This window comes from Pyrgilauda ruficollis, unplaced genomic scaffold (assembly GCF_017590135.1).
Source record: "Pyrgilauda ruficollis isolate IOZ18807 unplaced genomic scaffold, ASM1759013v1 scaffold9, whole genome shotgun sequence".
NCBI lineage: Eukaryota > Metazoa > Chordata > Aves > Passeriformes > Passeridae > Pyrgilauda > Pyrgilauda ruficollis.
In genome coordinates, this window is record NW_024531043.1 from 2,273,082 (window position 1) to 2,299,597 (window position 26,516).

General features: G+C 45.2%; 1 protein-coding gene across 1 annotated transcript; it reads right to left on the bottom strand.

Moving 5' to 3' along the window:
• Nucleotides 1–7,664: 7,664 nt before the first annotated feature.
• On the bottom strand, nucleotides 7,665–25,214 carry CRKL (CRK like proto-oncogene, adaptor protein). The gene is made up of 3 exons (XM_041488522.1): nucleotides 24,614–25,214; nucleotides 21,014–21,476; nucleotides 7,665–12,410 (listed from the first exon to the last, which is right to left on the bottom strand). Exons 1-3 carry the CDS (start codon nucleotides 24,925–24,927, stop codon nucleotides 12,276–12,278), a joined length of 912 nt encoding a protein of 303 aa, XP_041344456.1. The 5' UTR covers nucleotides 24,928–25,214; the 3' UTR covers nucleotides 7,665–12,275.
• Between the last annotated feature and the right edge of the window lie 1,302 nt (nucleotides 25,215–26,516).

Below are 26,516 nucleotides of genomic sequence, written 5' to 3' on the forward strand. Positions count from 1 at the left end.
CTTGCAGGGCGATGGTGCGTTAAGGGTGATCTCGTGGAAGAGCTGGTGCGGAGTAGCCAGGGATGAGTCAGGCGTGATTGCTGTCACACCGCGGGGTCTGTCCCCATGCTGAGCAGCCAGCCCTCTGCTCGCCCACAATCTGGTTTGGGCTCTGCTTCACCATCTAGCAGGAGCTCAGTGGAGACAGAGCTCTCCAGAGCAGCTCAGGCTCTGCCCAGCAGCATTCGGTGAGGGGGAAATGGGAATTGCTTCAGTAAGCTAAAGTCAGCCACTGATAAAGGCAGTGAACTAGAGCAGTGGAGGGGATGTGATCAAACCCGCTGTTCACCAAAAGCATGTGCTGAGCATTGCACTGACATAGGCTGAGTGACACTAATGTGCTCCCTGTAGAGCCCCTGGGGACACGGGGGCATTTTGTAAATCCTGGATGAGAAAGCTCAGCCAGGAGAGCGGTATTCTGCCTCGCAGGCTGGGCTGGTGCTCCTCCTGGAGCCTCAGCACGTTCCTGGTCCGGCCGGTATGGCTGTTAATGGCCTTGTCCTGCCTCCATCCTCAGGGAATAATTGCCTCACACTTGAGCAAATGTGCTCGGTGTTTGAAAGGAGTCTATCGATTTGTGCGTATTCCTGAAAGCCTCACAGGGCCCTGTTCCCTTTGAAGTGTAAAAGCATCTGTCTGTCTCTGCTTCTCGAGCAGTCTCCTGCTCCATTTGCATCTCCTCTCAGGCTGCCCAGGAATCCATCCCTGGCCCCATGCCGTGCTCCGGTTTTGGCTGCCGAGAGGGCTCCCTGCCACGGGAAGATGGGACTTGGAGACAAAGGTGCAAAGCTTCAGTCTAGGGAGGGGGCTGAGCTCAGCTTGCAGCAGGGGGTGCTCAGGATGGAGCTGTTCCTGGAGGCCAGTTTCCAGTAGACAGACTGGGATTCTTCTTGTTGGGAACTTACCTGTGGTGGACGTGTTATTAGGAAGAAGAGGAAATAGCCTCTGGCTTCTCCCAACCTTAGCACTTCAATTCCCTTGCCAGACAGCACTGGTTGGTAAGGAAGAGGGTCAGACCTGGACTGCCTTAGATAATCCACCACGTGGGAGCTGAATTGCACAGGAATGACCAGAACTCTTGATGGTTCTCTGATGTGCATCTGAACAAATGCTACTGAAATGTTGCCAGTCCTTGGTGTGTGTGTGTGTGGGAATTCAGCCTGTGATTCTCCCCATCCCACCTCCCCTGGACAATGGGACTGGCCCTGGACAGGCTGCTTGTCCCTACCAGGGCATTTTCCTGTCAGCACAGCCTTACAGGGATGACTGCATTCCTGGAGCTAGGACTCAGAGCTCTGACACTCCTTGGTCATCCCTGGGGTGGTGGTGGGAGCACAGTGCAGATAACTCCAGGCTGGAATTGGAGGGGCTGCCTGTAGCCACTGCCTTCCAGCACCTCCCAGATGGTGCTCTGGGTTTCCTATTTCAAGGGGCCCCAGCGGAGCAGCCGTGGCACCTCGCTGCTGGAGGCAGTAAATGGGCTCCCATCTGCTTTTAATGATCAGTAGCACTTTGGTGCTTGTTTATTCCCGTGTTTTATGCTTCAGCAATAAAATACTGCTTCAGTTTGTTCAATCCATCCTGGTGCTGGATGCAGATGATTTCACAGCCTCTGACAAAGAGGTCCCAGCGGTATACAGGATGTTGTCTGTTTTGGTTTTTTTTAGACAGCTGGGCAGAATCAGATGATGTGGCTTTTGAAATACAAACATCAGTGGACAGTATAGAAGGCAGGGCACACAGCTCATCATGTCTAGCAAAGAAATCATGCCCTTAGATTAAAGAAGACTTGTTTCTGGAGCTGGAACTGTTTCTGCCCTTCTATCCTCCACAGGGCAGCACAGAGCTCTGGTGTGGAGACTGAATGACGTTAGTCCCAACTTTAAACCAGATACTCAAGAAAATTTTAGTCCCCAAGTGCTGCCTGTGGCAGTCACTGAGCTGCAGCGTTGTGCTTTAGCCATCCCACCACAGCCCTACAGTGGCAGTGGAAGCAGCAGAAGCACTGGCAGAGCCATGTCTTGCCATGGGCACACACCAGCTCTGTGACAGGTTCCTGGTGCCAGCATGCTTGGGGCAGCTACAGTGGGCTGGGAGCTGGGGTCAATGCAGTAATCTGTTAGATTAATCTAAGGGGGCAACTGTCTGTAGGGGGCTGTGGGGCTTTCTTCCTGACCCCAGCACTCGTGTTCCCTGGCTGGTGTGCCTGGGAGCAAGGAGCAGTCTGCCAGCAGCTCCGGTGCTGAGGGCATTGTCCTCCGAAGGGACAGGCAGTAACACCTGGCACATCTCTGGCACTCAGGATCTGGGATCCTGAATCAGTTCTCAAAAGCCAGTTTAAGCTTTTAGCATCTCTTGCAGGGGACACTAAGGCAAAGAGATTAAAGACGGTAAACCACAAGGGAAGAAATGGGCTCTTTGTCTCCCTTCTGAGTTTTATGGAGACTGGAAACATTTTGCTTTCCCATCTAACATTCATCTTCTACCCTAATGGTGGAAAAGCATTCTTCTCCACTTTATTTCCCAACTCTATGCTCCTTGGAGGATCTTTAACTTACCTCTAAAGAGCACTGATTTTCTGCAGAGACCTTTTCCCCAACTGTTTGTCAAGGCTTGGAGCTTTAGGTGGCAGCTAAAGGGAGAAGGATTTTAACAAACTAATTAACCTCCCTCCAAGTCATTCAGGGTCTGTTCCCTTGGTGCCACTGGTGTTGCATTTGTGCTAATTTCCCCTGGAAGGTCTAATGTAGGGGGAGCGATTAAAGGAGGCTTTTCTCGGGCAGTTTTTACACAGCAGGAAGAGGGAAGGTGACAGTGGCTGCTCTGTTTGGTTATTGCTGTCCCCAGGGTCATCTAGCCAGCCCCTGCTGGAGCCAGAGCCCAGCTCCCTGCTCTAGGAATGAGACTGGCCAGGTCCCAGCAAGGCAAAGCAGTCCCTCAAACCCCACCAGGTGCCCTCTGAAATGGGGCTCTGGGTTACACCAAATGTGTCACCCCAGCTTCCCAAACAAACATGGGCTGTCAGTCAGGGTAGAGGAAGAAGCTTCTGCAGAGCTGAGTGGGTTTTGCCATCACAGTGTCAGAAGGGCTCTCTGCTCCTCTGGCTTTCAACTGCAAATGAAGCAAATGGCAAAGCTTTGACAAAGGACCTCCCTGGCCTCTGCCCTGGCCCAGTGCTGGGTCCAGCCTCCCATCCCTGGACACATGCTGATGGTGTCAAATCTCCTGGAATCAGGGCAGAACTGTGTCACGGTACCCTGGAAAAAGGAAACTGATTCATATAGATGCTCCTAAGAGCCTTGTGCTGCTGGAATCAGGTGAGGCTGTGGGTGGCAGGAGACAAGCAGGTGTGGGGCACCATGCTCATCCTCAAGCTGCTCCCAGGCTGAAAGTGGGGATGATAGGGAGAAATAACGCTGGGATTCCTGGGATGTAGGGCTGGGACAGCTTGTGAGCTGTGGCACGAACTCCTCCATCCAGACTGTAAAGTACTTCACAGGCCTGTCCCAATTGCCTGGCCTATTAGTTTCATGGAGGGGCCTATTGTAAGGGTGCAGTTGGTCTCCTTTTGCCACAGTAATGAAAACATAACCATGGTGGGGAGAGAGACCCTGGCAGGGAGGCAGCAGGAAGCCTCTGTTTGGGCGTTGGGGTCACAACCCTGTGGGCTCCTGGGGTCCCCTGGTATCTGTTAGTGCCACCGTGGGTGCACTTCGGCAAGGAGAGCCTTTGCCCCTTGGCCCAGCCGGGTGTTCCTCCGGGCACCCCCGAGAGAGGAGGCTGGAGCCGGGCATGCACAGGCAGGGGCACAGTGCCACCCAGTGACTGCGTGTGACCTGCGAGGGGACAGCTGGGGCAGCCTGCAGGGGGGGTGCTGCAAAGGTGCTGAGGCCTGGAACCTGCGGCAATCCCAGGGCAATGTGGAGAACAGAAAGCCAAGAAACCATCTATGCTGTTGCTTTGTGGTTACAGTGCACAAAGGGTAAAGCTCTGGGGCTGTTGTGCTGTGTCTGGAGCCAGGGTTTTGCATGACTTGCTCAGGTGCTGACAGGAGCCAAGTGTTGGGCAAGTTGGGGCTGAAGCAGCTCACGTTTTAGGAGGGACCTGGCAGCAAAACCAGGGGCAGAGAAGGTGGTTACCTGGGACAAGCTGCTCTCCGTGGGGAGGATGTGTCTCTGCTTGAGAAGTGCAGGTGGCCCCGGGGCAGTGTGTCTGGTCCCAGAGAGACAAGGCTGTCACGGGGGCTGCCTTGGAGCCCCTCGCCTCTGCCAGGAAGGGACCCCTTGTGTGCTGAACAGTAGGTGACAACCACGTGTGGTGGATTTGTGAGGTTAATGCAGGACCTTTCCTTCTGCCCAAACCCTGCCTATGTTCCTTGCCAGATCAAGCCCTGTGTTTTGTGTTCCCAGGCTGTAACAAGCACCAACAGGCAGCTTGAGTGGTGCTCGAGAGGGAAAGGAGCCAGGTAAAGCAGGGCATGGTGCTGGCATCTCCCGAGGTGGCTCCTGCAGGAAATCGCTGCCCCAAGCAATGCCCTGATGTAGTTCCAGCAGGGACTGTCTCTTGGAGGAGGCACAGACTGTGACTCTATTTTGGGTGATGACTGCAGAGCCCACAGAGCATTTGGCAGCAGGGAGGGGTGTTAAATCAGCCTGTCCTTCTCCAGGTACATCATCTCCATCCCCCTCCATTTTCCACAGCTGTTCCAATGCAGCGCTGCCATGGGGCTGCAGGGCTGCAGCATGGGCTGAAATCAGGGCACTGCAGTGAGGGAGGTGTGAGCCCTGCACGGCTGATGGATGCAAGTCCCACATCTTTACTGCCCTGTTAAGGACAGTGCACACTTTCTGTTCCTAGGCTGCTCTCCAATGTGTCTTTGTTTAAATTTGCTGGTGTTGATCTCACAAACACCCTGTGGAAGTCTGTGGGCTTCCACTGCTGTATGGCACAAAGCCTTGCCAGACATCCAGCACCATGAGAGAGCTGTTCCCATCCCATCACCCACCTCTGCCTCGGTCAGATGGTCACTAGTGATGGTGGCTCACTGAGACTCATACAGGCAGGAGCTGCTACTGAGTACTTTTAATAACCTTTTTTTTTTTGTCACTGCTGGGATACATCCTGCAGTTTGGGATGATTTTGGCCAGAGATTTCCAAAGAGATTTTCCAGGTGCTGCTTATCCTGCATGTGGTGGTCAGACCTGTGTTAGTGCATTCAGCAGAATCCCAGACCTGAGTTAATTTTAGCCTTTCTGTTTCAGACTCCTGCTGATGTGTCTCGTGTCCAGGCCAAGGTGCTATTTCTTGCAGGGAAATGATCTTTGTTAATTTTAGATCTAGTTCTCCAAAGTGCCGAGTAGGCACAGCTATTCCAGGTAGTTGTGCACAGCGGGGAGTGTTCAGTCTTTGTGGGATATGGCTCTTCCTCACACAACGGAGGCCAAGCCTGATGAATTACATTTCCTTTGTGCCCTGCAGAGCATGAGGCTGGTGCTCAGCAGGAATCCAGCCCAGAGCTGTGTATCCATCCTCACTGCAGACTCGGAGCCAGAGCACCAGCTGCGATACCTGGAAAGAGAAAAGCTCTTTCTCTTCAAGGTCAGTGGATTAATTGTATCACTGGTCACAAGAAGAGGGGGAAAGAAGAGATGGTCTTAACATAACAGAAATGGATTTAGGAGGTGGAAGTCCCCATGAGAGCCCCTGAACCACATAATCCAGATCAAATTAGTAAAGTAATAGAATACATTAAAAACTGTGGAAATCGAGTCTAGAAATACAGGGGGTCATCACTTTCCAGTAATGAAAAATGGGCAAGTTTGATTTTTGGTTTTTTATGACAAGGATAGCAACAGTGCACTCTAAGGCCTGGCTGGGTTTGTCACTTCTGTCAGGAGCATCCCTGGGGGTCTCCAGCTTGGCTGCTGGCTGGTGGTGGGCTGAACAGGAGTCGAGTGCCAAGAGTTTCAAACCAACTCCTGTTGTTCGCTTATGTCAGTCCCTTCTGTCTGTTCAAAACAGCATCCTCTCCTTGGACTTGCTACTCCCCCCAAATCAGTTGGATTTTGGGTGCAGGGGAACTGGGGGAAGGCAAAACAGCATGTCCAGCACTGCCCTTCTACCCCTGCTGCCCTCTGACAGCCCAGCAGGAGCTGCTCCTGAGGGTCTGGAGAGGATTCCCAGAATAGCACAGACTGGGAATCAGTGCAGTGGAGAGGGATTAACAGTCCCTTGGATCCACACTTTCACTTCAGCTTTAGTGATACATTTCTAGACCAATGCTGGTAATGGATTTCTCAGCGCTGACTTTCAGCTGCCCTTGTTGGACCAGCCAGGACGTACGAAGCAGGAGCCAGTTCCCTGTGGATGGCCCAGATTTAGCTCTGATCCCAATTGTCTGGTGTGCCAGCGGCGGGTTAGACTAATAACTCGTGCAGGGAGGGTTCTGGTTACAAAATGCCTGGAATGAAGCAAGCAGGTGCTGGGAAGGTTAACTGAGGGGAGCACTGCGTTAATTCCTCTCGCTGCCCCGCCTGCCTCGGGAACAGCGGGATGGATCTTCCGCAGGTGAGGCTGCACCGAGGGGTGCCATCCCCGGTGAGCAGCGTCACACCACAGAGCAGGGGTAGCTCAGCTTTGAGCTGCCAAGGTTGTGGAGCCCCCGGGAAGCAGATGGGCTGAATCACGGGGCTGGCCGCTGGGTTCCCAGGCTGCTCCCGGGGAGGCCGGGCAGCTGGAGCTGTGGTGGATAGCCTGACTCAGGGTGGCCAACACTTGGTGTCAGTGAATCACAACAATCGGTGCCGCTCTCGGCAAGCTCTCAGGGCTTGCATTTCAGAGCAGGAGGCTCACTCTGGGACAGCTGTGATGGTTTCTTTCCCTGCTGCCGGCCTGTCCCCCCTGGACACGCGGCCCTGCTGCAGTGGGGCTCAGCTGTTCGCACAGCGACCGCCAGTTTGCAGCTCGGGGGATGGAGGGTTCCTGAAATCGGAACTGCTTTACCTTTGACTGGTGGTTCAACAGCTGCTACAGGAGCAGCTGACCTGTCCTCTAGAAAACAAGGCAGAGGGGATGATATGGGGACAAAATCAGTATGGTTGCTCCAAGGACAGCGTGGACCTCAGGAGCTTTTCATCTGTGCACACTCCAGTCTGGAGAATCATGCAGAAATGGAACTGTGTTCTGCTGTGGCTGCAGTTTATTTGGTGTATTTAGGTGTATTTCCTACTGGTGTAAGCTCCAACAGACACCTCTGGGTATGTCTAAAAGGGTGTTTGTCATTACACTGGTTTAGAAATAAAACCTTTTAAAAAAATCAGTGACAAACTGCTGAACCCAGCTGATCCCAGCTTGCACTGAAAAATGGAGGCTTGTGCTGCCTGTTGTGGATTGAAGTAACTGAACTAGTTCAGATTTGCACTGGTGGAAGCCTGAATGCAGGTAGGACAAATAAACTCACTTTGAGTTACTGCTTGCTCCCTGTTACCTTTTACTTTTTGCCTTTTAGCCTGAAACAGGATTACCAAGCCCACTGAATGTATCTGACCTATTCTCATCTTTAAAACACAACTGATTTTCTCCAAAACATAATTTGCCAAATGTGACTATTTGATGATAAGACACTATGCAGTTTGCTATGAATGTTTATTAACATCACATGGAAATCTGTACTCCAGAGAAGACAAACACGAGGCTGTCACCATACCTACAGAGTCCAGGGAACCAATACAAGCTTTGTAGGCTTCTCCTTCGCAGCAGTTGCATGGTTGATGTTCTTCTTAAGTTTTCCTCCTATACAGGATCAGCTCAAGTATCAACACCTTGTTAATGATTTAACTGAAAAAAATCTTTAAGTTTAGTTAAGTTAAGTTACTATTGGAGTGACTGAAAAGGCAGAAGATGACCAGGATGTGGGTTCTGACTTCCAAACACAGACAGTTCTGATGTTCTGCACCAGCACCTCACGGCAGGGGCCAGAGCTGCAGTCCCTGCTCTCCAGTGCCTGCACAGGTTACACCTTAGTTACTCAACCAGTAATAAGCAAAAATCAAACCATTGCATAAACCAGTCATTCTTACAAGCACAGTTAAGGGCATCACAGTAAACAAAGGTTATGGTTTCCAGAGACCCTTGAAAGCCTGGCCCAGAGAGCACAATAAATACAGTGGTGGAAGAGCACTGATGTGTCGGGCATCGGGGTAGAGGCAGTGCTAATCTGTATCACAGAGATGCATCTTTTCCATGTGAACCTCCAGAGCCCAGCAGTATTGTCTGAGAAGAGGCACGAGGATGGAACAGCAGAGTATCATTCAGCCTGGCAACAGCATTTTCTCCTGCTTAATTCTTCCTTTGATTCTGGAAAACTTCAGTTGGCACACTTTGTTCACCCACAGAACAGGGCATTGTAAGGACAGAGTAAGGAATTAAACACTCTGCTGTTATTGTCAGGGTTTCAGACTAAAGAAAACAATACTGTAAGTTGAGGCAAGTTTTATTTTGACTGTACAAACAGGGCGCTGGGGAAAAAACACAGTGGCTTGATGTTGGGACCAGTTCTATGAATTAAGTGGAGTAAGAAATTAAAAAGGCACTAATCTTAAGAAAAGACACTCCGTATATTCTAAGAATATAATTCATTTAATACTGTTAATCTTATAGCACAAAAAATAAAACAAGCTATGATCCCCAAAATAAAATTTAAAAGCTTACACTTAATATTATTGCCTGAAGATCATGGTCTTTAAATTACATATTGTGTTTGAAAGTATACACAGTGAAGACTGTCTCAAATACAAGGCCACCTTTCCCACTGCAATAATTGTATCCTTGTCCCAAAATACACTTTAACACAAATAAACAGAAAATGACAACTATACAGGAACGCTTTCACTGGTCCCAAAAGACAGTCTTTTAGGCAGGTCTCACTTTCAAATGCAGGTACTGAGGAAAATGCTTGAAAACTGGACTAGAAAACAAAGGCAGCCCATTCATTCCCAAGATGTTAATAGAATATAAAAAATTACTTTACAGGCACATGAAATGGCACAAAGAATGCTGTTTTTCCCTTTATAAAAATAATGCTCAGGCTCTTCAGAGCCTCAACCCAAACAGGACATTCCCTTTTGTTTATTCTTTCCCAATTTGTAAACAATCATGAATTAAATAAGCGCTTATCCAGTGACGGACACTGATTAAAACAGTTTTCATTTAAACTTTCAGACTGGTCAGAGGCTTCAATGTCTATATACACATGTACACAGCAGGAGGAAGCCAAGCCTTTCGTGACAGTTGACTACTGTGGCACCAGGTCATTACACCAGCTCCTAGTTCCAAAGCAAGGACAACTTCAATGGTGCATCGATTGAAGCCATCACTTGTAGGCTCTCGTGCTTCACATCAAGGTTACCTTACACGCCCAAGAACATTTACACTGATAAGATTATCACTCAGGTTTAAGAGGTTTCATAAAACGACAGCACACGTGTAAGCAAGCGACAAGCAATTGAGAATCCAGAGTCCTTCAAAGAGAAACACACACTGATCCAACGCAGTCTTTATATGAAAATACTTGTCTCATAGTAAAATAGCCAAGACACATTTTGAAGCGAGGTTACAATCACCTTAGGCTGGTCAGTATGCTACATTGAAACCACATTTTACATACCTGAACCACACCGCTGCTACTTGGAGAAACACTGTTCATTCATGGCCTAACACCAGGTTCACAGAAATTCAAGAATTCTTGTCTTTGCATCAGATACCACTACACACAAATTTTGCATAGTTTTGAAGGTAAAGTACTTTGCTTTTCTGCAGTATTGGAACATTATTAAACCTAAAACAATGTTTGTGTTCAAAGGGTACACCTTATTCAATGAAGGGATGAGCCAAGATGTTTATTTCAGTGAAAAAAATCAGGTTAAAAGTTATGTTCATGATCTCAAATCTCACAGTATTTATTTACCACGCAAAGGAAGAATTCTACAATCAGTCTTCTGAGGAGCTGCCTGTAACTAGGTCAGGCCTGAAATAAGATTTCTCTGCAGCAGACTGAGTTTAGTGCAGTTTGTATTCAGAAGATGACTTTCAGTAGTACAATCTGTGTAGTAAACGTGCAGGTATTGTTGGGGCACAGGAAAAACATGACCTTCTTTAGTTAAGAGAACTGCATAGCTTTTCTTTGCAAGACAAAATGTCAATGCCTATTGTCAAGAATTACAGCACCAAACACTTCAGTCAATGCTACTCTACTTCACAGTTAATTTGGTAGTAAAATGCTCTACAAGAACTTCCAGACTGTCAGCCACTTGATCAACACCACAGAAAACAGTTAATAGATGAACGGAGAGACTTCTTAAAACCTGGCATTTCGAATGTCTGCTTGTGAATGCCATTTCTGCAGTTCTTCAGTGCCTTCCAACCGAGGATCTCATGGCACTCCCACATGAACTACCAACAACACGCTTTTATTAGGATCAAGCAACACAAATCAACAAGAAAACATGCTGCAACTTAAGACAATGTTTATATCATTAGACATTTGTAAGATCTGATGACATTCTGCAGGTGTTTGAAGTTTCTCATTTTGCTATGAACAACAGCCTACCAAAGTTGAAAAATGGAAGCTGCTGTTTTTCTGTCAGCTTCCACACTGGACATCTGCCTTAACCAGGCTGTCTGAAAAGGGAGGTTGTGTAGCCGTGTCTTTGCAGACATGTATTCTGTTAATTCAGTGTTCCATCATTTTGGAAAGAGCATTCCAGTTCACCTACAATACACATCTGAAGGAGGTGGCACAGGATTCCCCTGTGCCTACACTTTTGTGTCCTGCACCCAGGCTCAAGCTGGGCACCTGCAGGGCACCACAGCGCTCACCCAGCTAAAGAACAATCACAGCAGGAGAGCTCAGGAGGGAAAAAGCTACACAGAGTGGGAAGGAGCTACACAAGTAACAGACACCTCTGTGGGCTCTCACATGGAGAACCCAGGCAGCTGACTCCAATTAACCATTTTCTAGAGGATGCTGGGAGGGGGTGGGACCTGGGTCATGTATAAAACAGAGCCAATGCCTTAGGAAGGGTAAAAGAAAGATGTCAGCATGCAGAGGAGTTGGGATACAGGCAAGGGGGAAAAAGAAGGAAGGGGAAAAAGAAGATGAAAGCAGCTCTGGAAGAGAACCACAACAACACAGACGCCCTGGTAAAAAGGTACTGTGTTTGAAAAGGAGCTTTTGATGAGCTGGGGCTGGTATAGCTAGGAAACTTTGGAGAGAGCAGGGAGCCTGCAGAGAAATGGATATAAAAGGTCTTTAAATGTTTAAATAAGAGGATTTTATCGGTATTTACCAAGTTCTTCTGTCCCACTCTTACCTCTCCTCATGGCAATCTGATCTGTCTACCAAGTAACAGCTTGATGACAAGCACTTCTGTACTAGTAAAACTACACCTTCAACACTGCAGAAGAGCTGTATGTAGACCAGGCCAAAGTGTTTCCCTTTAAAGCTCAATTTCTACAGTTAGTGCTTGCAAAAATCAACAGAAATGCATTAAATATGTCAAAACCAAGTTACAAGTATCAACCCCCTCCTAGGTTTCCTTATAAATATAGCCTCAGCTTCAATGCAACTCAATCAATGGTTATTTGCATTTAACACACACTGTTTCAGGAAGGTCAACAACAAGCTTAAGAGTTAACAGAAAAGAGCAGTGTCTAATACAACTGCTTAGAATACATAAGCTCCAATTATTGTCCTTTAAAGAAACCATCATTTTAAATGTACTACCTTAGGACAGGTCATTTCAAAACTAAATCTTCTTCAGTCCTAAAATTGCATTTTTGTTGTTGCTTTTTGTTGAACAGTAATGCACAAAGTTGCATGTTTGATCTAAGATTAGGGCTCTTCCTACTGAGCAAACCAGAAAAAGTCCATGGAAGTCTCAACAGGAAAGGTTTTTTTCCCACAGCTCTCTGCTATATTCCGATTCAGTCTTCTCCAGCTTAAGGCCCAAAAAAGTTTTAAAAGTGAAACTAAATTCTGGATGATGCAACTAAGATCTGAAGGTCAGGCAGCGACTTCAGTTGTATGTATTCCAAATGCATATTAAAAGAACTGTCAAACTGCAGCAAGCTGGAAAATGGGCAATGCTAGCAATGTGCCATTAAGTCATCACCCCACCTCAAACAACGCTAATGATAGCCAGGAAAATGAAGCAGCAGTGTGAATGGGGCAGAGGGAGTCACTCGTTCTCATCTGGGTTTTGAGGGTCAAATAGCTGCACGTGCGTGAAAGGGAAGAGCCCTTTCCGCCCGTTGACTTCTCCTTCCCACTGCCCGTTTATGTTCATCCTCGTCACCTTCACAATGTCTCCAACCTGCAGAATTGCAAACAGAAAAACCCTTATCATACATGGGATTCTCACCTCTGATACAAATCAAATGAAAAACACAAACAAGCCCATCACAGGGAAAGAAATCTTGCTCTCTTCTTGGCAGAAGGATCAGCTGAAAAGTTACTTTTACTGAACTACAATACCAGCACTTTTTTGCTAAACATAATACTGTTGTCTGTGTTCTGAGACTCTTAATTACATGTATATCTATAAAGATTACTGAACTACACCTCTTTTTATAGGAGAGCTTACAGCTTCATGCAACAGTATCTTTAGCTTAAATATAAATTCACATCAGTAAAGCTACTATCAGTGATGAGTCACAACATCCTTTCAAAAGAGCACAGTACTGGTTTTAGCAGCAGCTGACTTAAAAGAAATGTAGTTTTCCAAAGAAAGATTCCTAAGGCAAAGAAACCATTACTTGAAACTCTAATTCTGATGATCACAGTCTAAGAACCTTCTGTAATTTCTAAAATAATGGTACACTTATTGCAGTGGGGAAAAGCAATCTCAAACTTTTTTTTTTTTTGGCAGTAGTAGGTGTAGATTCTAACTTTATCTGTGGTTTCACATCTACTTCCTGTCAAAGCATTTGAAGCAGGAATGATGACACGTCAGGCCTTTCCTACCGTAACTATTCTCTTCCTATCTAGCAGTGGAAAATGAGAGAAGTCTAAGCTATGATCAAGCAAGAAGCAACAGCCCAAATGATAATAAATTATACTCTTACTGTTAAACACATCTGTATTTAATCTGGATCAGGACAATTTTTACAAAGGGAAATATCCAAATTGACAAGAAGCATTTAAGACAAGCTAAATACTCACTCTTTTGAGATGCTTCTGGAGACCTGAACACATGGTCTGTTACAGCAGCTCTCTAACTTTCCCCCTCCCTTCCTGTTTACTTATTTGACTCTGTGTGGTAACTACAGTAAATATTAGAAAAGTGACATTAGCAGCTAGAAAGTAATTTCACAAAAAGTAGAACCGGCCTATGACTAATGCCCAACAGTTTGTTTCTTTCCCAAACTAGGTCCAAGCTCTTTGTAATTGAGTCTCAGTTATCAAACTACTGCTGTGAAATTCAAAGGAAACTAGCTTTAATATTTTTTCAGGAAAACACAAACATTGATACAGTATGTAAAGCAATTTGTCTACATTTTCTAAACAGTATTGAAATGCAGACCAGATGCAGATAGGCCCTTGGTAACATCCTTAAACTTTTCAGGTGAGGTCTGTATATTTTATGTTAAAGAAAAAGCCCTGAGTTTACAAAACAATGTGCATGTCACTAGATGACCTGAAGCCCATTAAACCCAGTTACCATTACCATAACAGGTATTTTTGAAGAACACACAGAAGCAAGAACTCTTAAGTGAAATTTAAGATTCTATGATAAGCTCATTGGCAGTCAGTCACTCACTGTTATGTATCTTAAAATAAAATTTGTTGAACTTTGAAACTATTCTCAGAGATTTAAGCTGTATGTGTTGCTCTGCATTCCCTACTTTTTCTCCAGTACTTTGGTTGTCTGTGTCCTGTCTGCCCCCCGTACTTGAGACTGTCTCACTTGGAACAACTGTAATCTTGTGCTTTTGAGAGAGGAGAAAAACCTTTAAGGGTTTTCCTAAACTCCCTTAAGTTCTTAGGATATAACTGAGGCCATATTACTTTCTTAAATGGACATTTTTGTATATGCTGCTCCTAAACTCAAACATGAAGCCAGCATACAGAATTGAGCAGTTCAACTCTGCATGTACACACAGAATTCACCCGACTGCTTTTCATCTCTCCAGGGCCTGCTGCAGCATGCTCTGATTGTATATTTGCTAAAAAGCACAATTTGTCAGACTCCTCACTCAAGAAAGCTTTAAATAGTAACAAGATGACCTAAACAGGAACCTAGCAAATGTTTCTTTAGGAAAATGCTGATAAGATCTATAAATACTCAGTGTTACATTTGCTACATTTAAATAACCCTTGAAGACAGATCTAAATTCCAAATTCTAGACCCAACCTGATGAAGATGCAGCCAACATCACAACAGTTTAAAGCTAACGAGTTGTATTTTCACTACACCATAAACCAAACCCACTCTCAAACCCTTTAATCTTAAAAATAATTTTTTGAATCAAAATATGGACCTGCATTTTCTGAGAGTCTGACAATGTACTTGTGTTCACGTGCTGTAGAGATCAATCCATTATTCATTCTGAAGCTCTAGAACAGATATTCTTCACCTTGGTTCTGAAAGACGTCACAGTGTGAATAGGTTTGGAAATCTCTGCTTCAGCTGAGTGAAAAGAGTATTTAAAACATGCCTACTGCATGGCAACAAACTGCCCTGTAGGTTAATGATGAGAGATGTCCTTCATGCTGCTGGGTGGGCAAAGCTGCTGCACACCAGCCTCTAAAGAGAGCTGGCTGACAAAGCTACTCAAAACATACTCCCATATGCTGAGAGCCACTGGAATAGTAAATTAATTTGCAATAACTTTCTACTGTTTTTGAGAAGGCTTTTTTTTTTTTAAATGAAAGCTGCTGAATATCCTCTTGTGCTGTATTATTTTTAAAATGGAGTTTCCCTGAGAAGACTAAATTAAACAGCATGTTGAAGTAAGATTTTTGGTGCAGGAACCTTGATTTCATGCTAGACTTACTCATGGATCTTACCTTAAAGACCTTAATTTCAAAAATGTCTTGAAAAATCTGGTCAACTAGTCCCTCTATGTATTTTTCCCCCAAGTAAAAGCATTATTTTGTAAATGGCTTTTAAAGCATCTATAAAACGGTCAGTTGAGGTGCAATCTCCCACTAGAATTATTTAACACACTATTTTTTTCAGAAAATGTTTTAAGCCAGTCAGAAGAATTGTCTTATGATTAGGCACAGGACAGAGTCAGGAGACCTGGTTCTATTCTCATCTCTGCCACAAACTTCCTGTATGACTCTGGACAGCTAATAGCCCTTATCTACAGATGAGGAGAACACTTCCTTAGACTCAGCATCTCTCAGCTAAGTTAATTCAGTTGTGAAGCACACACCAGCATCACTGGAATGAAGTCTCACTGCTGAAATGAGTAATACTTCTGAAATGCAGCCATTTGGTTACACCCAAATGATAAAAATCAAAATGTATTTTAGATAGCATCTTTCATTATGTCCTTGTTAGAGCATGAATTCAAAGCCCTGGGGAAACACAAGCTGTGGAACATGCCAGTCAGAAAGGTTACTTCATTCACTCTAGACTCTTCCATACCTGCCTTCCATTTGAAGCTGATTCATACTCTGCAAAAGGTTTCCTGCAAGCCATTTTAGTCAACCAATTCAATGAGTTTTACAGATATTCCAGCAATTTTATGTTAACAGTTCTACGGCTGATAAAGTTCTGTAATATAAGTTTAAGGAGATAAAAATGCATTAAAATTCTAAATAATAATTTTAGCCCACTGGGTCAGTACTACAGTAAACACTGCTCTCTGGAATCTACAGGGTGTTAAATCTCAGTCATTATCCTAATTAGTGTCACAGCTCACCTTCCCTGGTAACACTAACATTAATAGCAAAACCAAAACAGTTCTTCAGGCCAGCTGCCTGTCTGGAGAACAGACAAGGTCCAACACAGAAAATACCTGATGCCCCATTAAGCCCAAAGGGAGCAGCTACACAAGAGAGGCAGAGTTCAGCCACTCGGCACACAGGACAAAAAGACACCGAAGGACATGGTGCTGTATTGGAAGATCCAAGAAAGCACCAGGCTAAGAGCATAGCTTAATTACTTAATTATCATTCACTTCTGATGTTCTGGGCCAGAACACAGTTGATGTCCAAACTGGAGAATCAAACAGTTCAGAGGAAAAGCTTCATCCATTCTTGAGGCATGAAAGGAGGTTCAAGGGCAATGTAGACATGTGGAAGTGCTCTAGATGCAATTAATCTGGCCTCACCTAGCAACAGATTAAAACAAAGGAACTTTGCATTTCACCAAGAGCCAGGAAAATTGTCAGAATAGGGGCTGCAGCATCAAAAAAGTGCTGCTTTTCATTACAGGTGGTAGCCTGTCTCCTTCAGATGAAGCCACTGTCCTGACTGTACAGAATTTGGAGAGTTCACTTTCAGTTCAACAGTTGCTATAACTATTATTTAACACAAGCTCCCTGATCAACAATTCACACTACCCAAATATAGGATCAATGCTTTGCTTAAAATCCAGACTTTGTGGGTTAAATGCATTTTAATGTGTTAACACAGCAAGGCTAAGTTTCCTTGGCTTAAGAAAAATACAATGCTTGTTGTCTACTAAAAGAAGTAGCCTAATTTCCTAATTAAGAAAGTTCTACTGCTAGCACATTTTGGCCTACTTGTCTCAACTTTCCTTTGAAGAGGGAAAAAGTTAACTGTAACCTAATTGTAACAAGCTCAAGAGAAATACTGTAAGTCAGTTATATAACTACATGGATGAAAACATTTCAGTGACAGGTTAACTGTACTAGCAAACATACACATATATGATTGCTGCATCACAAAAAAGTAAACTACTTAACACGATAATGCTGGCACAAGTCTATAAAAAGCCAACACTAGTATAAAAACTTTAAAAAATATAGTGCAACTGTTGTTTAAAAAGAAAAAATAAATCTTTGATTCCGTAAGACTGTTAAGTCTGGAGATGAACTCCAGAACCACTGCTGCCTTCAAAATTAACTATGACACTGATTGGAGCATTTAAGAATAATTTTTTAAGCACAACATAAATCTGGTGGCTGCTGCTGGTCTCCCATTGTCTAGCTCCTTACCCTATTTAATTCCATTTTATAAGTGAATATAGAATTTGTTGTTCATGTCCCTGTTAGAGCTTGTCAGTTGGAAACAAGGCTTCATTAGCACACTGTTTCTAATAGGCTGACTGTAGAATTATTACAAGTTTTTAAAGGCTGGGAAGCTTTCAGGTAGACTTTGCTGCTCTGTATCACAGTAAGAGGGCCAAAGATTCAAATCCATCACCTTCTTAAAGTGTAAGTCCCTTGAACATGGGATTGCCCTCCTGGTTTTCCCACAGCAGCCAGCAGGATGGAAGAACAGCAATAACCCTGTGGTGCAGAGTTTTGGTCCCAGTAAGCACAGGACACTGTAACCCTGTCCTTCATACCCCTTCCTCTACAGCACCAGAAAGGAAGGAAATAGCTTCTTGGCTAGAAGTACACAAGTAAAGAAACAGACCTGGCTCCTCGGCTGTTGAGCTTTTCAGTTAGGGGTTGGGTTTGGTGGTTTCTATTTTTGTTTTGTAGCTTGCTTGTTTAGTGGTTTGGGTGTTTTTAATTCAGTAACCATAAAATTCTACACATATTAGTAATGAAGTTAGTTGTAGTGAGAAGCTACAAACTTCAATCTGTAGAATTTAATGTTCATGAAAACATTAAATGTGAACAGCCAAAGTAACTTAACGGACAAGAGCATATGTAAATCTTAGAAATAAATGTAATTTATTGTAGGCTTCACTAACTGTTCCCTGGTGCAGGGAGATGCACAAAATTACATGTACCACCAGCTGAAAGCTTTGAGGTCGTGTCTATACTTACAATTACCATTTTAATCTATAAACAGATTATAATTTAATTTTTCATTTTGGAGAATAAGAGTGGAGTATACAACACAACAGGATCGAGTCAACACTTGTGCATTAGTAACTTCAACAACACCAATATTGCTACCCAGAGAGGCTGTGAACTCCCCATGCCTGGAAGTGTCCAAGGCCACTTTGGATGGGGTTTGGATCCACCTGGGTTAGTGGAAGGTGTCCCTGCCCATGGCAGGGGGTGGAAGGAAATGAGCTCTAAGGTCCCATCCAACCCAAACCACTCTGTGATTCTATATAATTTTAAATAAACTTAGCCCAGCAAAAATAAATACCCTGTTGATTTTCCTACAGAAATAGTTGCAGTTGCTCTTGAATTGTCACACTTCTAAATTCACCAGCTGAATTCATCTTTATCCAATCTATCAGATCTCATTTCAGAATTTCTGTAGAATAGTTACTTGGTCACTTACATTTTTCATGTAAGAAATTAAAAAAAAAAAAAAACCAAAACAACAACAAAAAAAACTTTCTTACAAAACAAACTTCTCTGTAACAGGCTATAAATTCTTACCTTTTCCTAAAGAAAAATCCTGCCAGGTTCTGTAAACAATAGTGTACAATGGAAACACTGGACTTGCAGGCAGGGAGCTTGTCCCATTTTCAAGCTGAACCAAGAAGAATGACACCGCTCCACTTAAAAGGAAGTTGAGCAGATTACTATGCCATGGCTTTATTTACTCCAGATGCTATTCTCTCCCTTTTAAGTACTGTCTGTGTGCTGACCACACAAGGCTGCAGCCAGCAAACAGATATTTTGCTTTCACATTACTTTATCAGTTGAAATGAGGTTGCACAATCAGCAGCCATGTAATTACACTCACAAGGTGTTCTACCTGTTCCAGCTGAACAGCCGCTTGGGGTACACCTATTCTGAGGGGAGAACTGTCAAGTAATATTTTAATGAAATAACACCATTAACTTTCTTCCCCAAAACAGTCCCATAACCTGTTTTTTTGTCTAACACTACTTTCAGTGGTCTTACAAAACAGAAGTTTCAAATGGTTCAGTTTATTTAGTAATGTGTAGAGCCCTCCCAAGGCTGGGATTAAATATTTTATCAAGGTCCTCCAGGGGTTTGGCATACTAAAGGAAAATAATGAAAAGAAGCTGATTTTTTTTTTTTCTTTAAGAACAGCCCATGTGACAAAAAAAATACTGCTGCTAAAGTTCCCTATGCATGGATAGATGTGGAGAAGCTGCAATCACTGATTTCAATAAAAATGCACAGCAGTTCCCAGAATTCTGCTTCTGAAGCCTTTTGAGAAGCCACAGTGTTGATGAGGTACACTTGCAAAGAAAACAGACTGCATAGGAAGACAAAATATGCAAGTGTTGAGAGACACAAAAACATGAGGCAGTAAGAGATTAGAAGATAAGAAGAATCTCTCAAACAAAACTTCAGTAATTTGAAGGTTCAAACCAAGTCAAACCTATTTGTTAACCCGAGAATTAATCCTGCTGGTATCCTGGAGTAGCTGAACTGATGGGGCTAACTGGGTCACTTAAAGGGCAGCTCAGGAAAGTCTGCGTGGAAGGACCAACCTTCCAAGTGGTTCTGCTACCCTGCAGCAGTGCAAGTTCCCTGAAGTGATTGCATGACACATTGATAGCATAACAAAATCAATCGCTTGCCTTGCTTTGCTTTCAGAAGCATGAGTAGTTTTGGCAGGAATTTTCTGTACAGTGCAGTTGGCAGTGAATTTACACTTTGTTCTATGATAATTTTCACACACTGTTCACAAATAACAAGCTGCTAGATTTCACAAGACAAAGAAATTCCAGTGATTCATATTTAACTTTTAACCCCACAAGAGTAACCTTAGAAGTCTTACAAATACAGGAGTAAAGCAATTAGGGTGAGCACTCTGAATAATGGGAAGTCACAAATATAACCTTCCAAATTTCAGTTAAAAGTATCAGCCACAGGTAACAGCTTTAACTTGCAAAGTAACTGAGCAAAAACAACAGAAAAAGTTCAAAAGCATTTAAAAAATCATTATTATTTTACTTGCTAAAATGTTGCTGCTTCCTATGCTTTTTTGCTTGTATTTGTGCCTGGAAGTATTGCAGCATGCTCAAATTTCAGTTTTTCCAGGTGAGACATTTTTGAATTACAGGTTAATTAGCCTTCAGAATCATCTAAATGTAAAACTAACAGTCTTCTGGATATAGCTTTGAAAAACTTCTTCCAATCAATCATTTATTCCACTTAAACTAGAAGTACGATATGAATTCTTTACTATTTACAGAATAACACTAAAGTTTTACAAGATATCTCTAATAACAATAAAATTTGAAATGCAATAGCGAGCACAGGAACTTGCAGCACTTTAGAGGTTACACTACACTCCTCACTCCCAGTTTAGGTGTTAAGGTTTCTTAAATTCCACTTTTGAAAACCAAAGCAAAAGGAACTAGCATATGTCTGATATATTCTGCCCAGATTTCAGCTCAGCACAAGATCTTCAAGTGCATCTCAGAGCTGAGGATCAGAAACATGAAGTGTATCAGCCAGCAATCTTTACCTTTCTCTGGAGGATGCCACTGTCAGTTCTTAGCCTGGAACTCTACAGTGATTAAGGTAACATCTCTTTCCTTCCCCAAGATTACGTGGAGAAGCAAAGCCATCCTCTCACTAGCACTTCTTCAGCATGGGTACACTCTTCAGCATGTTACCCTTGTAACATCTGCACAGTTGAACAAGCAAGAAGGGAGGGAAAATACAGGTCCTGAAGTTACTTACTAGGTCACTTCTCTCAAAGGAAGTGGTATAGATGAAGCAATTCTTGTGGATGTTTCTTCAGAATGTAACCTAACTTCTCAGTCCCTGGACACAAATAAGCAGCCTCCACATGAAGTCATCCACACCAACTGCACCATAACAATTTTTAGTTTCTTCTTTCACAAGGCAATTGAAAACTGAGACTGGAGGAAAAACTTACCTCTAATGCCAGCGCAGTCTTGTCGTAAGCACAGGGTACTCTCTTTTGGACAGCTTTGGCATAGACTGGTCCATTCTGTGTGGATGGCAGAGGATTGATCACTGCTCCAGGTGTGCTGGATACTGAGGGAAGGGGAGTTGCGGTTTGAGGCTGAGCATAGGCATGGGCAGGTTCTGGAATACCATAACTGTTGGAATTCCTGTTTCCATGCTTCCCAACAGAAGGTCTGCCTAGCTTTTCTACATAAGGAACGGGAATCATCCCAATCCGACCCTCCTTGTTCCTGGCGCTCCACCACTGTTCTTCTGGCTTCTCTACAATTGCCAGGTATTCGCCCTTTTTAAACGGAAGATCCTCGGCGTCGTTGCCATGGAAGTCATAGAGAGTCCGAACGTACTCCATGTTTTCTTCTGCAGTGGACATGGCAGGGGCAGATCCAGATCCCATGGGCGGACTTGGATACCTGAGGATTTGGTAAAAGTAACAGCTGTTGGTTTGTATTTCCAGGAACAAAGCTAAGCACCAGGTCTGCAGCAGGAACATCAATTAGAGAAGAGTTACTTACTTGGATTTGTTACAAAATCATCGGCTTGGCAGCACGGTGAGGCATTTCATGAGTAACTCACATTTCTCAAATGATCACTTAAATACCCAAAGTAGCTTCCCCAGAAGCTCAATATAATCTATCATGGGATGCAGAAAACTGGGAGAAATAATGCAAAACCTTCATCCACCTGTTCTGGATTGTTGTGAAGACCTTAGAGTAAAATTAATTCTATAGCTTAAGTTATGAGAGTAATGATAACAGAAAACCAAATTAATACTGTTTGGATGATTTAGGTGGAAGGGCAATAGATAAAATGTAGCTGTGAATTTCTCCAAGAGTCCCCTGCCACCTCCAAAGTCATCCAAATAATTTTATTTTGTTTTTAACTTCAGCATCCAGTTGTAAAGAATTCAGTAAGTAAATGCTAGTCTTGAAGCACCGCAGAGGAAAATGGGAACAAAAGTAAGATGGTATGACATCTTCATAAAGACTGTATTAAATACTTGCATCCACTGATAAGAAGGAATTAAGAAAAAAAAAAAAAAGCAAGCCTTCTAGAAATAGTCCTTTGCCTATTAACCATATTATCTACCATTTATTTACGTAATTGTTTATTACTGTGTCCATCATTTGTCAAATACAGTCACTTTGTTGTCTGTGTTAATATATAAGATTGTCCATCAAATGAGAATGCTTTCACTATTTTCATCATAAATGTTATACATTTTATTCAGAGCAGCTGTCAAAAAACCTTAGTGGATATAGGCCACAGCAGATACTTATTATCTAAGCTATGAGAGCAAGAATGCATGTCATTAACCTACTTCAATTCTCTTCTGCTACTTGCAAAATATGATGGAAGTCAAATCCCTGTGATTTTTGCAAGATATTCCAGAGGCCCTCAAGATAAAGATATTCCATCTTTCAGACACCCTGCTGAGCTAAAGCAGGGGGACAGAGGGAACCCTTCAGGAGCAATTGCTCCTGCATAAGGAAGAGCTCAGGAACATCAGCAAGGATGGTTGGAGCTCACTACCAGAGACACAAAACAAACAGAAAGTTTAAAACGGTCCATTTAGAGTAACTATTTTAACAGTTTAAGATGTCATTTCCAAGGGCTCTATACAGAAACCACCTTTCAGACTGTACTTTATGAAATTAAAAGAATGAACAGCTTTCAAAAGCACAAGCATCTGTGCCCAGGAAAATGCCAAAGAAATACCATAACAGTTCTGAAGCACATACCTGGCCACCCCTATTCTAAATCTAGTCCATTAAAAATAAAAGACCCCAAAATCTGGAAATGCTACCTTTCATCCTCCCTCTTGCAGCAGGAAGTCTCCTTTGCACAGAATTTAAAACCATCAAGCACATAACTGATTATTCCAAGAGTTTTAACAAAGTCATGCTAAGTAAAAACACCTAGTCGATCCCATTTGTAGCTCTATAAAAAAGCTAAAAAGTCAATTCACTGCAGGTTAGGTCCCATTTATCTCTGTGCTGAGAGAACAATACGCAACCAGAACCCTGAAAATAAGGTGGTACCAAAATGTTCACAGAACATTTCACACAGGACTCCTCACAAATACCAAGTGTGCAAGTGCAATCAGCTCTAAGTTCTCAAGTGTTTTGAGAAAGCCAAGCCAGTAATGGCCATAAATGATTAACAAATTTTTGCATCCAGAAAGGTTCAAGAGTATCCAGGCTGGAGAACAGAGATAAGCATAAAGATTGCTTCAGCATAAGACTTTTTTCCTTCCCAGCTCTCCACAAGTTTAAGCATGCACATAATACTGGGCAGCTCCATTCCTGCAATGGTGAAAATGATTTTTCTTTTCATCTACCCATCTCTCTAGCCACAATCACTACCCAAAAGGCTGCCAGCAGCTTGAAGAGCTCCTGAAGGTTGTGCTTTCTGTCACATCCTGCCCATCACTTGACAGCTTTCAGAATGACTTTTGAACACTTGAGTTTTTCAACTTGACAAGATATTGTCAATCTTTGACAAGTGACTGTCATTAAGCACTGGTCTATGCCAAGGTTCAATTGTGATTATAAACCTCAAAGTTATTCTTCCCTCCTAAAAACTGGCTAATCTGCAAAACATAATAAGATATTAAAATGCAGAATTCAGAAGTGAACCAATTTGGATTTATTTTTTTAATATGTCACTACTTTCCTCTTATTTAATTTAATTCTCTCCAGGAAGCCCAAAAGTTTTGACAAAAGATACTGAAAAAGGTTTTATTAATTGAAAGTAAGGAATATGTTCTAGGGTTCTTCATAAGCAGTTCACTGATGCATGTTGCAGGTATGTCCCATGCTGGGACCAGGACAAAGAAGGAGCTCAAAGCCAAGTCACATTTTCCCATCCTCCTAGAACAGCATTTCTCAGTGAAGTGTATGGTATATGCAGATATAGATGAACAGTGGCATAACAAACTGTGAGAATTAAGTGTTTCACTTTTTTTTTTTTTTTTTTTTTTTGGCACAGAAATGCCACTCTAGAAGTTTGGGAAATGCTGCCCTAGAATGTATTAATGCTGACTTTACAGGGCGAAGCAGTCTAATCACGTAAAAGCCAGTTCTATTGTAATCACTGTGGGTGCAGGGGTAGACAGCAAACTAAGCTCAGAGGCTGTACTTCAATCAGGGAGAGGACTGGTGAACCAGCTTCTCAGCCATCCTTGGAAAGGAGAGACAATGCTAGAAGAAAAGGGTAACACAAAAAGGGTGACGTGCGACCACACCCTCTTTCAATGCAATTACAGCCCGTGCAGAGGTACATGGTACCTTCACACACAAGGTCAGCACAGGGACCACGGATGATGTGACTGAAAGAGCAACACTTTTAATTGTCGGCGAGGTCCAGAAGAGCGTTAAGGTGGCCCAGCGTTAGAAACGAATTTATTAGTATTTATTCATAGCATCTACATCCAGTGCCAGGCTCCCGGAGCCACTCGGCTGGACTTTGACACCTTTACAGGTCGCACCTCCTCGCGCCACTCGGGGCAAAGGTGGCGGTGGGTGTGGCGGGGGCGGGGGACACTCACCTGGGCGCGGGCTCGATGAGGGTGGTGGTGTCCAGGTAGTGGATCTTATAGAACTCCAGCAGGGCGGGCAGGTGCTCGAACTCCTGGTCGCCGATCTTAAAGCGGCGGTTGGGCAGGGAGTTGATGATGTAGTGGGAAACGCGGGAGTTCTCGGACACCGAGAGGACGTAGTCCCCCGGGCAGGTGGACGAGTCCCGCACCAGGAACATGCCGTGCCGCTGCCCTTGCAGCCGCGTCTGCGCCTCCGCCCGGGACACCGGGCCCACGTACCAGCTGGAGCGGTCCGAGGAATCGAAACGAGCGGCGGAGGACATGGCTCCGGGCGGGGAAGGGGAAGGAAAGGGAGGAAGGAAGGTGAGGAGCCCGAAGGCCCAGGCGGAGGAACAGACCCGGAGAAGAGGAGGCCTGGGCAGAGAGGCCTGGGAGGTGGAGCGGGCTGGGGGCGAGGGGGAAGCGGCTCGTGCCTACTCCAGGAGAAAGGAAACCCAGGGAAAGGGGGATAAGGGAGAAGGAAGCTCCGTGCCGCCGGAGGCGAAGGGCCGAGGAGCGGCTGGGGTGGGGCTGGCCAGACGCGGCGCGCAGGGCCCCCGAGTCTCCCTCAGCGGCGGGGTGTGCAGGGCATCCTTCCCGCCTCTCTCAGGCCTGCGGCGGGCCCGGCCAGGCGGGTGACGAAGAGCAGCGGCGGCTGACACGGGCAGGCGACCCGAGAGAGCGGCGAGCGGAGCCGCCTCGGCTCGGGGCGGGACGGCGGAGGCAGAAGCGCCGGGCGCCGCGTCCTCCCGCGGGTTCCTCCCCTCGCGAGCCGAGCTCCAAAATGGCGGCTGCGCCGGGCCGCGCGAACGCTCCGAGACACCGCCCCGCGCACGCGCCATGGCGATGGCGGCGGCCGCGCGGGGCCGCGCCCGCCTCGGGGGCCGGACGGAGGCAGGCGGCGGGGTTGGGCGGGGGGTTCGTGCCCCGGTGCCCCGCCCTGGGGTCCCGCGGAGCGGGAGAGCCGCCTCTTCCCCATTTCTCCGCGCCAGTCACTCAGGCCGTCCCCGGCGCACCCCCGGTCGGGGCGGTGAGTGAGGCGGGGGTGACTGTGCGCCTGCCGCATCTCCTCAGAGGGCAGGGCTCCCTCGGTGCTGCAGGCGCGCTTTGACGCGGGTCACCCCCAGCCCTTGGCCTTAAGGTATCTGAGGGGGACCCTCCATCTTCTCCCCATCCCTCTCGGCACGTTCTCCCTCCTCGGTGCCGCCCAGCCGCAGGCTTTGCTCCCCGGTGCCCCGGGACTGCCTCGGGCCGCTCTCACTGCTCCTGGATCTGAGGGGTGCCAGCACCCTGTCTGCCTGGTTTGCAGACAGACACCACCTTCCCTGAGGTTTTGCTGGTTTTTACTAGTTAATTTTCTTTTAAGGAACAAAAGGGCCCGCTGTGATAATCATCTCTGATCTCGAGATAATTTCCTACGTGCTCTGAGGGGCCGTTTCCTGCCTCTTCATAGCCCTGTTCCCAGATAACGGGGTGGAAGCCCAGCGTGGCCCAGGCGGGAGGGAAGGTGGTGCGGCAGCCGCTGAAGAGGAAGGAAACCCCGGAAAGGACTCAGCAGGGCTCGGGGGCAGCGCTTGGCACATGGTGCGGATGAGCTGTTTGAATTTCAGAGGGAGGTTGGCGCCGAGAGCCCAGACAGGCACCGAGCTGTGAGTCACGTCCCGGGGCCGTCCAGCCGCGGTGGGCAAGGGCGCGACAACACAGCTGCACTGCTCCCCGCAGGTGTAGAAACCTCTGCGAACGGGGTGATCTTAGCTCAGGCTTGTGACTTCGTCTCATTAGTGCTTTTGGTATTCGTTTTGCTTCAGGGCTGGCAACGTGAAATGAAGCAGCACATGGGAAAAAAAAAAAAAAAAGGTCAGTTAAAATGGAG

Bases quoted from the DNA above. Each gene is read 5' to 3' on its own strand.
- CRKL (XM_041488522.1), bottom strand. From the start codon at position 24,927: ATGTCCTCCGCCGCTCGTTTCGATTCCTCGGACCGCTCCAGCTGGTAC. The intron at 21,477-24,613 runs GTGAGTGTCCCC...CCAAATCCTCAG, and splicing joins CTCATCGAGCCCGCGCCCAG to GTATCCAAGTCCGCCCATGG. The intron at 12,411-21,013 runs GTAAGTTTTTCC...GCAATTCTGCAG, and splicing joins AGACTGCGCTGGCATTAGAG to GTTGGAGACATTGTGAAGGT.